The sequence below is a fragment of the Neodiprion lecontei genome, chromosome 2 (genome assembly GCF_021901455.1).
Source record: "Neodiprion lecontei isolate iyNeoLeco1 chromosome 2, iyNeoLeco1.1, whole genome shotgun sequence".
Lineage (NCBI taxonomy): Eukaryota > Metazoa > Arthropoda > Insecta > Hymenoptera > Diprionidae > Neodiprion > Neodiprion lecontei.
In genome coordinates, this window is record NC_060261.1 from 24,184,061 (window position 1) to 24,195,685 (window position 11,625).

The window sequence follows — 11,625 nt, forward strand, 5'->3', positions numbered from 1 at the left end:
ATGACTACTAGATCATTAGAAAGACGATAACATGGGTGATTGATGATTTCACCCTTTATAACAATATATACACGGGTCTACTCTGGATTGTTTTAGCCCTGCTCTCTTCAATTCTGCATCTAGCTTAATATTCCATTACCGACTTGCTTGCTTCAAGCCGTATATGGCCTTTCTCAAATGCCATACTTTGTTCCCATTGTAGAATTCCTTCGATGGAACTATGCATACTTCTTCGTGGAGATCCCCTTATGGAAACGCGGTTACAGCATTCATCTTTTCAATATCCGAGTCATGTTTTGCTACCAGAGCCATCAGATATCTTATTGAACTATACCCAACTACAGGTGCGAAAGTCTCCTCGTAATCCACACCTTTTCTTTGGGCGCATCCCTTGATCAGGAGCCTGGCCTTGTGTCGTAGTACATCACCTTTATCGTCTGTTTTGGTTTTAAACACCTTGGCGTTTTACTGCTAATAGGTTTTCTATTCGGGGGTAAATCTATAAGTTCGTAACTGTCATTTTCTTTCAAGGACTGATATTCTTCTGCCATGGCCTTTTGCCAATGTCGAGCTTCATGACTATTCAGAGCTTGTTCAACTGTCAAGGGATCACTTGCTTCATTTGCTTGAGATAAGTATAATACGTAGTCGTCCATTTCGGGAGGCTTTCGCTGTGTCCCCACCAAGTTTAGTGGTTCTGCTTCTATTGACAAGTTCTCTGCGGTAGAGTCTTCTGTCGTATGATATTCTGCGAAATCTTCCGAGGCAGACGCCGATTCATAATCGGACTCAGTCGCCGCTTCATTAGTTTCACTTACTTCTTTGTCCTCTTGGTCTGAAGTATAAGTGGTTTTGGTATGGTTTGATTTTCGGTGAGCGACGTTTCATGAGTAGGTGTTAGTTTTTCTACGAATACAACATTTCTGCTCTTTACCAATTTGTTTGAATACGGTCGAATGAATCGATTACCTTTGGTTTCCTCACAGTAACCGACAGAAATCAGCTTTTACGACTTAGCGTCCCACTTGCGTCGTTTTTGTTTTGGTACGTAGACCATGGCCTTGCAACCGAAAATTCTCAAATGCTTGAAATCAGGTTTGACTCCTGACCACACCTTTTCCGGAATTTTTTTCAGGTTCTGTAATCCTTTAGTTGGCGAACGATTGATGTATGCTGCTGTTGAAACTGCTTCAGCCCGAAACTGAGGCTTCAATCCAGCATCGAATATCATGCTTTTCGCCCTCTCTACTATGGTCCGATTCATTCCCTCTGCTGCCCCATTCTGTTCTGGGGTATAGGGGTTTGAGGTTTGATGTTGGATTCCAGCCTTCTGCAATAACTTAAGTAACTCATTATTGCAATATTCTTTGCCATTATCAGTTCTTAAGGTTTTTATCCTTTTTTTGTGAAGGGTATTTTATTCTTTTTCTAGTCTGATTTTCTACAAGATTTTTGAAATTTGCAAATGTTTGTGCTACTTCAGTCTTATTTTCTAGGAAATATACATACAGCTTACGTGAAAAATCGTTAATCAATGTGGAAAAATATTTGGTTTCACCTAACGATTTGGTTTCCATAGGGTCACATAAATCCGAATGCACCAGTTACAATATCTCAGTTGTACATGTTTTAAAATCGGAAAAACCTAGTCTACTTTGTTTACCTTTCAGACATGCAGTGCAGGTGTGGTTGTCTTTGCTGTCGTTTTAATCAACTCCTGTAACGTAGCCATTCTTCAATTTTTTAAGATCATTGTAATTGATGTGCCCCAGTCTGCGATGCCTCAAATTGTTACCTTCGCTAATATAAGCCATTAGACGAAGGCTTTTATGCACATTCAGTTTAAACATGTCGTCCACCAACATTGCAGCTGCCACTAGGTTCGCTCCGTCAAATTTTCGACAGTCTTTTGCATTGAACTCCACATGGTCGCCTTTCTGTATGATTCGTCTTACGGAAAACAAGTTAATAGATAGATTCCGTACATGTAAAATATCTTTGACTTCTATTGATTTGACATTTCCACACAGGCTTAATTGAACTTCAACGGTACCTTTTTTAGTTATTTGCATTTTAGACTCATTAGCTATGACAATCTCTTTAATTTGAGTGTCACCTGTGCTCTTCAACCAGTCCCCTCGCATAGTCATGTGCATCGACGCTCCTGAATCTACAATCCAGTCCTCGGAGTTCGCTTTGCCAGTTGAGAATCCCGCGCATAACTCCGCTACCGACTTCTTCGATTTGTTATTCACTTGTTTGATTTCCTACTTTCTTGTTTTCGACTACCTTGTCGTTTTTTTGAGGATAGTCTGCTGTTTTGTGTCCGTGTCGATTGCACCCAAAACAATGCGGTCCCTTTTTCTAAGTATATTTTTTCTTAACATTTTTACTGTAAAAGGCACTCTCGGTGGTTGAAAAGGTTGATTTAATGTCTTGCAAAAGTTTTGTTCTTATAGCATCTTCTGTGATATTGGTGCCGAAGCTCTCTATGCCCATGATCTTTGGTTTATATTCATCCGGTAAACCTGCTAATAAAAACGTGCCAATCCACTCATCACTGACCTCAAATCTTATCCCGGTCAATTTGTGAGCAGTACTCACTACTTGATCGACATATTCTGCTACGATTTCACAGCTTTCAATACGAGACGTTACCAGTGTCCTTGGTAATTTTACTCTTCTTGTGAGCCCGGAGTCCTCAAATGCTGCTTTCAGTTTATCCCACACGTCTTTGGCCATCGTCGCATTTTGAATATGTACACAGTTTACTGGTTCAATCAAAATGATTTTTGACTTTGCTTTCATGATTTTCTTAGCGTCAGTTTCTTCCCCTGTGAAGCATTCTTATAGTTCTTCATGTTGCAAGTATGTTTGAACCGTGAACTGCCATATGTTATAACTGTCACGTCCCGATAGTTTTTCTATCGATGCACCGAAGCTTGCTGACGCCATCTTGAATATCCGAAATTAACTTGGTTTAGAGAACTTGTCCTTTGTGCTTTCGCTCCATCACAATTCTCACAATTACAATACCACTCTGGGCCTGGACCCGTAACCTGTTGGAGGTTGGATGTGACCTGCATTAAGTATAAGTAGAATTGCGGGGAAATAAACAGAAACGACGATGCTCAAAGGCCTAGTTGGAACTAGTTAGGTATTCTTAAATCTAACAACAACGCGTAGTTTACGAGTATTTCAACTTTTCAAACGTCAAATATTATTTATTTTGACAACGTCGAATATTATTCGTTTTTACAATGTTTGGGATGGCCGCAGTGGAATACAATGCTCAACCTGAATATAAGTTGTAACTCCGATTGCCTGAATCAGGCGCACAGCCGTTCCGCGTCTAAGAAAACTCACGGTATACATGACTACGAAGTTAGCGGGACGTGCCAAAAGTGTTTGCGGATCACGCCATGTCGTAGGGAAACAAGGCGTGCTTTAAACGGAGATGTGCAGTAGCAAAGTCACCTGATCCCCATATGACGTCACGACGAAAATTCTGTTTCTGTCGAAAAAAGTACAACATAACCGTTGTAACCAATTATTTAACATTTGAATATTATTCCCGCATCAAATAAGATTCGATGGACGTAAGAATGAATGGCTGTTTCATAGCTTTTAAAAATAGTGCTCAAAATAACGCCATGTGGGGGTACGTTCTCATTGGCCGAAGTAATGCGCAAGAACACACCTTACTTCCTTACACCGTGACTCACGCTGCAAATTTCACACTGATCTGATATCGCACATTTTCCGCACTTGTAGCATAATATACTATTCTTACTTCACGCCTTCTGACTAACATTTCTTTTTCATAATTTGACAGAATTCTCATTAACTTCGGATGCGATTCGACAACGGAGGTAAGAAGAATTGGAGTGAAACAAGGTTGCGATCCTGTCAATGAAGTACCGAAGATATTGAGAAAGGCTAAGGAACTTGGAATTAGCGTGGTTGGATTTAGTTTCAACGTGGGTAATCAGTATGCGAAGCCGTCTGCCTATACCCGCGGATTAAGGATGGCATTGGGCATGATTGATTTCGCCAAGTCACTGGGACTAGAGGGGATTAAGCTGATAAACATCGGGGAGGCCTTTGTCGGCGAAAATGGTAGTTCAATCAACCAGGTGGGTAAATATGCATAGGGGAAAGTCGCCCCAGTGACGGACACCTAAGGTTATTCGTTAATAAAATCGTTATTTAAGTGAAAACATGATTATTTTTATTTTTGTTATAATCTTTAGAATATATTTAACAATATAGGAACTCTTGGAATTAGTATATAACGTTAAACTAAGAATGAAATACAATTTTATTTAGTAACAAAAACTAGGGTGTCAAAGAAGTGTCCCCTAGTACCGGACACTAATAGTACGGATGGAAAAAATGTCTTAAAATTTAATGAATTTTGCAGTGGTCACATATATATTTGTCAAAGCACTCAGGGATGTCTGCGCACATCTAATGCACCCATTCGTTGGAATTGCAGCACTGAATCCAGTCCTCATCGTTCTCTTCAAGGCATACAAGGCACATGGTTTTTCTTTGCGTTGCTTCGCGTGTTTCAATTGAAGAATCGCCAACAAACTCTACAGTTGTCTTACGTTTTTTCGGTTTCGTAGCAAGTTTATTGTCAATAGGCTTTCTTCTGTTTGTAATTGTGTTTGCCTTTGACATTTTGACGTTTTCTTTTTCTTTGAGCATGGTCTTGTACGGTGACGAAGACAAAATCGCACTTTTCTCAGCCTTCCTGCGTCGTGAAGAAGTTCAGTCAAGGCTTAAAAGTACATTCGCCTCCACTTCTCATAATCTTCACGCGATCGCACAAGGTACTTTTTGGTACTTCATATTTCACTGCAGCTTCTCTACCTGTCATGTTGCCACTCAAGACTCTTTGAACTGCCTTCTTCATAGTTCCTTCGGACCATTCTTCTCTTTCGAGTATTTTTGATTGGTTAGCCATGGTAGAATAACACTAAACCACTTCAGATCAAGTTTTGTATAAATAGTCAAATTCAGAGAAAAAATTGGATGTCCGGTACTGGGGGACAAATCGGGTGTCCGATATTAGGGACCCGCAATGCACAGCTAAATAAGGAAATATGTGCTTGTTTGCAAATATATCAACTTTTATTGACCATTATCTGAAAGAATACATACCAACAAACATCCCAGACCAAAAATAAAAGAACAAAATCATGCGTTGTTTAAAATAAATAATCGCGAAACTTAGGCGTGACATAAATTTATGCCAGCTCAAATGTTTAACTGTCTTTTGACGACACACGGGCGCTCACTGCCACATGCAGCGCATCCACATCGCTACGTCCATTGTGCAGGTTCCAACCACACAAGAAAACTGTTGATACTTTGTTTACTTTGGGATATACGACGTGTGTCCGGTACTAGGTGCCGTCCGGCGTTACGGCACTTCTCCCTACGCACATGATGTGAAGTATACCTCATAACCTGTAAAAATGATTTATTCTGTCTTGTAACGTATGACACAAGCAACTACGGATCACCACTGCATGCATCATATTTACGGAAAGGTAATTGCTATAATTGTAGAATGTATTTCGTGTTATGTTACATCGCACTGTATTCCACGTTAGAAATTTCGGAAGTTTATCAGGTTGTACATCTATACTTAATACATAAAATTCTTTGTATGTATGTTTGTGGAGATTTAACTTAAAATCTATTTGCCGGATTTTGATGAAACTTGTTTAAAAATGTTCTTTATGGCTCCAGAAGTGCTATAGGTTATGTTACATACAACTTTTTATGTAAAATTTTGAGTCAATAATTGATTAAAATGTTATAAGTTCTCTACTACTTGAGCTATGGCTGAGACTCACCGTTGACCGACCACTTCGATTGCCCATAGCGAGGTAAGGTTATTAGTAGGGGGGAATATGGCATAAGTGGGAGAAGCGGAGCTAGATCTGTAATGTTGCTGATCGCGCGACCATCATATGCAGATCTCTGGGAGCATTCATAAATTACGTGTTCGGGTTTGGAGAAGGCGGGCAGGTTGTTGTCAGATTATGACGAAAAATAATTGGACGTAGGGCGGGGTTAGAAATTCCGCCGTCATATACAAAAAGTCATATTCCTTCTGGTAACTGTGGGAGTCTAGGGTTAGTCGCGATTTGAAGGGGCGGCCTTTGAATCTGATAGAAGATGGCAAAAGAGGGAGGAGGAGGTCAAAAACCTTCAAGATTCGATAATTCTCTTCTGTGAGTGCTATATTTTTTCTTTATGAGAATCTTCCGAGTAATTCAATTTTAACTAATAAGAAACCAATTATAACCCGAGTAACGTCGGGTATTGCTAGTTTTTAACACAGAGCTAAATTCTAATGGATGAGTTTTTCATATCAAGTCTTGCTACAATAATGGTTTGATCGAATCAGATCGATCTCTTAGATTTGATTTCTTTTTTAATATGTTATAGTAGATTAAAAACTGAACGACTCGTATTTTTTTTTTCACCTGCCAATAAACATTTTAAGGGGGTGAAACCACCTTCCAAAGTAAGGCATATCAAGGGGCAATCTGGCAGTTTTTTCTATTTGAGAAAATTACATTTTACATTCCTGAACAGAACACTGGGGGAGCATGTCGGGAAAGACGATATTTTCGGAGCAAATGTCCGGAAAGATGATGTTTGCGGATGGCGCTTGTCGTCCTTTCGTTTTTTTTTTTTTTTTTTTATTTAAGTCATAGTTTCTACTTTCCATCTTTCTTTAACTGCAACTATGTTTCTCCTCCTCCATCTCATATCTTCTTCTCCATTGATATTGAGTATTTTATGAAATCTCACTTCGTTTTTTCATTTTTTTTTTGTTGAGTTCCATTCATGCATGGTTTGGTGGTTCATGTTTTCTTCTTTAACTTTTTTTTTTGCTGATTGGGTTGCCCTTCCCAGTGGTTCGTCACTTTTATGGTCTGCCTGTTGCTTCCATCCTTTGTAGCCATATCTTTCAGCACCTTCGTCGTCAGGCACGCGGTTTCCTGGTAGCCAATTTACCGAGTTCATGTCTGTTTGTATTGTTTCATATCGCATGATTGTTGGCATATTCTATTCGGCCAATTTTGTTCCGCATACCGGCTAAATTTGGTATGTTCATCGTTATCAACAATTGTTTATTTACTGACTATTCCCAGATCTTTTCTAGGCATCTTGGCAATAGGGGCGAGAGGGGGGGGGGTCAGTGGGAGTCAAAGGATGTTAGGGAAGAGATGTGGGAATATTAATTTTTAAGATTCAAGATAATTAATTGTTTGTGACTACTTGAATTTTTATAATATTAAGTGTATCATCTTAAGTGGTTACTTTTAATTCAGAAAATAGTTTATTTTAACTAGTGTCACCAATAACTTCACATCATTAAACAAACCAGAGAGATATAGACTCTTAATATGAATAACTTAGGTACAAGATTGGATATTATGACGTTTCGTGAGGACTGTTTGGTTATTGGCAACAAAAGACAGACGGTGAAAACCCTCATACTGTTATACACGTACTGTATTTAAAAAGTTCCTCAACAGTTTTCAGAAATTCCAGAATCTTCTCAATCCCATGCTGTTTATTGGTGGTATTATTTAAAACGCTCTTGTCTCTCTTTAATGACAGACTACAGATAGGCATGTTTGGTTTTCATGCATGCAATAAATTCAAGATATCTATGAAATCATAGCTTTATTCCAGCAAAAGAATTGATGCATTGCTAAATAAACTCTCTTCAAGTTGAAAATTGAGTGAAGACCTGTCATTGCTTACTACAGTGTGAGAAAATGTCGTTTTAGAAGATTGGCCACAGAATTTTAGGAAAAAAATTTAAATTGATTTTAACAGAGGCATTTTACAAATAGCTTAATGTTTAAATTTTTTCATATAAAACATAAAACAGAAAAGACCTGTTTAAATCTATTTGAAATGAAAAATGAAATATGTAATTTTGCATTTAAATTGCATATTTAACATAAGACTATCTTAAACGTTACCTAGCCCTGCTGTTACGTATGTATAGGGACCGAGCGTGAGTACGAGTAGCGCCGCGAGTAGCCAAAATTGTCCCTATCGACGGGACTTGCGTTAACTTTGACAAATATTCTGGCGGTTATTTGTCATCATTTTTTCGAAAGAACAAATATGTTTACCGAAAAAATGCCTTCTCGCGGTGTAAGCAAAGTGACGGTTAGTTGTTGCGCTATCGGTTGTTACAATAGTCTCAGAAATACCGAGTAAACCGTTATTAACTGTCCCTATGCGATAGGACGATTCAAAACGATTGATTAATTTCATACCATGGCGTAACCACGGAAGTTTATGATTGGCTAAGTCATTGGCGCAGACAGGGGAAAATGCCCGTCAGTTGGGACAAATAGAATCGATTTGGCGCTGCCGTGAATTTTGCGCACGATCTCTATATCCAGTCGATAACGTGACGCGGGACGAAGCATCTCCACGGTATAAGGTGACATTTTATTATTTTTCAATTCTCCTCAGTTTGCCGTCGCAATCAACGAGGTGCTCGATGAAATTGATCCATCGATAAAAATAATTAGCGAAACTGGAAGATATTACGTCCACTCAGCCCTAACCCTCGCAAGTTTGGTTTACGGGAAACGAACTGTAAAGGAAAAAAGTGGCACGAGATACATGTACTACATGAACGACGGTACTTACGGATCCTTTGGCGAAATTATGATGAATATCAATACGAGAATACCTCGTCCTCTAAATAAGGTGAGTCAGAGTGGGTTTGTCCGTGGTTTGTTCTTTAAGATTATGTAGTACTCCTACCCTTACCAACCGAGCAAACTCACCCTTCTCTTCTGGTAATTAATAAGCCAACGAACGGACAGGGTACAAATTTCGACGGTGCGTCGCTCTTTTTTAGTGGAACTTTGGAAAGTTACTTATGTTCCGAAAATCGTCAAAAAATTGCGTGTGTTTTTGATACGTGATACGAGTTTGCCTAGCGTTCCTTTATTTTCGTCTAGCGACCTGAATATTGCATGAAAACAGTCTCACGATGGTAAATTTTACTCCTCGTTCTTTCCGGGATTGCACAAAGTATCTCGCCTTTGCGCCTTTTGACCCCTGAAATGTGGGAAATGTGGGAACAGTAATATGTGTCAAAAAAACATTCTTATTTTCGACAATGTTCGGGATATGAGTAATTTTCCTGAATTCCGCTACAAAAGAGCAATGCGCCGTCGAAATTTGGGTCTTTTCCGTTCTATTGTTTATTTATTATAGGAAGAAGTGGAGTGAGTTTACTCGGTCGGTAAAGGTAAGAGACATGACCTTAACCCTTTCAGTCATGCAGTTTTCATCTGCACCGATTTCGATGAAAATTGGTACCCGGGGGTTTTCGGGGTCGCTGATTACGAATCTGGCATTAGATTTTCAAAATTCAAAATAGCGGATCCAATATGGTGGACGTCAAGTTTTATATCTTATATCTTTCTGCTCAATATTTTGGCCTGAATTTAGTCATTTGGGGGATTTTGGAATGGCTGATCACGAATCTGAAGTCATAACTTCCTAATTTCTAAATCCAACATGGCAAATGCCATCTTATCTTTCTTTGTCTATATTCGTGTCTCTCTCTTAGCCCTACCCGGAACTAACGACGAGGACGTGGAGAGCATCTAGTTCCACTTTTTGCTTGTTTTTTTTCCTGTTTTTTTTTGTTGCCTTATTCTGTTTTTTGTGTTTTTTCTTTTATTTTCCGTGTTTTTTTTTTTCATTTTCTAGTGTTTTTTATTGTTTTTTTCGACTTCTTTTTTTTTCAATATCCTTATTATGACGCACGTACGCACATATATATATATATATACACCAATGACAATAATAAGGAACCACGGATTTTAATTATCTCAAATTTCATCTCAAATGAACTGAAATATTTATTCCTAATGTATATTCGAAGGAATATTCCTGATAAAGTAGGATATCACGTAATTGAAATTTTTATTGTCACATTGCCCAATTGGATCGACTATAGCGGATCCACCATTTTGAATTTTCAAAATCTGACCTCATATTCGTGATGAGCGAGTCAAAAAGCCCCTAGATACGGATTTTTAGAGGCCTTGGTTCAAGACTAGAGCTCTGAGGTGATTTTTTAAAAGGTGTGACCGTAGCGGTCCCACTATGACTGAAAGGCTTAAATGTGTGGTAAAAGGTAAAAAACATGACCCTGTGGCGACTGCGAACTTACGTTTTGGGCCGCATTTACCTGTCATGTAACAGTCGATTCTGCACCAAGTGAATTAGCGTTTTCAATACGTAATATCGTAGCAGAACGATATACCTGATACGGTAAAAAATAATACCTTCATTTGTTTAATTGAAAATTTCGGTTTTCAGCCGCCGAACGAAAAGACCCATCCATCCTCGTTTTGGGGTCCAACATGCGATACCTACGATTGCGTCGTGCGTGATTGCGAATTCCCGGAATTGAAAATTGGCGATTGGCTGGTGTGGCCCAATATGGGCGCCTATACGGTGTCTTTTGCTGTAAACTTCAACGGCTTTCACCGACCTGCAGTATTTTCAATTACCCGAAAAGATATGGTAAGATACTAAGTCCCTCGGTTGACGCAATCTTTGGCATGACCCCTCAGTTCTATGATCGTTCAATTAAAATAAAATACCAATCAGATCAGTTTATCAATCAAAAGGTAATCGGAACTTGTCCTAATTCTGTGACTATTGTATGACTTCTGCAAAGCTCGATTCAACTTCAAAGAATCGCCGTTAAAATTATCAACTTGTACGCGTGTGTCAATCTTTAAAGCTGGAGGTCGTCTAAAAAAAAACATAATTTTCAAAAGAGTTTTATTTTTTTAAGAATACGATCACCATACACATAATAAAACTTATTGATTTCAAAATTGGTCAACGTTACCAGCTACTCTTTCCGCTTGCTGCACTATTTCATCAATCTTTAATATTTTTGGCGACTAAAGGGTATAACTGATGACAATGTATTGAAAATCGTACAAGTATAAACTGTTAAGAAACGAACCGTCACTCAATATATTGTAAGCTCTCCAGGAGCTGTTGATATTATTCAATTTGCATGGTTGCAGGAATTCATTGTTAACCAAGCTTGCTGTTGAAAGATGCCTGATATGCTCGACGGAAAAAAGAAGCATGAAGTTCTCTTTTCGTTCACACAACATTTGTTACATATTTCACAAGTATGTTAAAAAATAAACAGAGTAAAATAAATAAAAAATTCACAGTTAAATATGTGCACACTCGAAACATACTGTAAAACCTAATTGGAAGAAAATGCTTCAATGCTACGATATAATTCCATGAAATCCTCGGCAAACTTATTGTAACCATAAGGTCAAGAATTTGGATTTGCAATGCTAATCGACCGTAGCCTTGACCTTATTGAAAGTTCTACACCTCGTGAGACTGTCTTACACTAGTCTGTAGTTATTACGGTTCATTAGTAAGATTTCATTCAGAACTGCTGAATTCATGGGGATGCATTTTTGCATCATTTGCTTGGAAAGTTCAATTTTTGAGACCTCTGGAGCGTGCGTAAAGTTTAAACGGTGCGGTAAGACGACGTTG

At 38.6% G+C, this 11,625-nt stretch overlaps 1 protein-coding gene across 1 annotated transcript in view; it reads left to right on the top strand.

Annotated features, from left to right (window-relative positions):
* LOC107227011 (ornithine decarboxylase) overlaps positions 1 to 11,287 on the top strand; it is a 91,624-nt gene extending 80,337 nt beyond the window's left edge. Inside the window, exons 5-8 of the mRNA XM_046732374.1 lie at positions 3,836 to 4,136; positions 8,530 to 8,769; positions 10,402 to 10,608; positions 11,127 to 11,287. Of these exons, the coding sequence (XP_046588330.1) occupies positions 3,836 to 4,136; positions 8,530 to 8,769; positions 10,402 to 10,608; positions 11,127 to 11,156 (778 nt within the window). The 3' untranslated portion in view covers positions 11,157 to 11,287. The remainder of the gene's footprint in view (positions 1 to 3,835; positions 4,137 to 8,529; positions 8,770 to 10,401; positions 10,609 to 11,126) is intronic.
* The last annotated feature ends 338 nt before the right edge of the window (positions 11,288 to 11,625 follow it).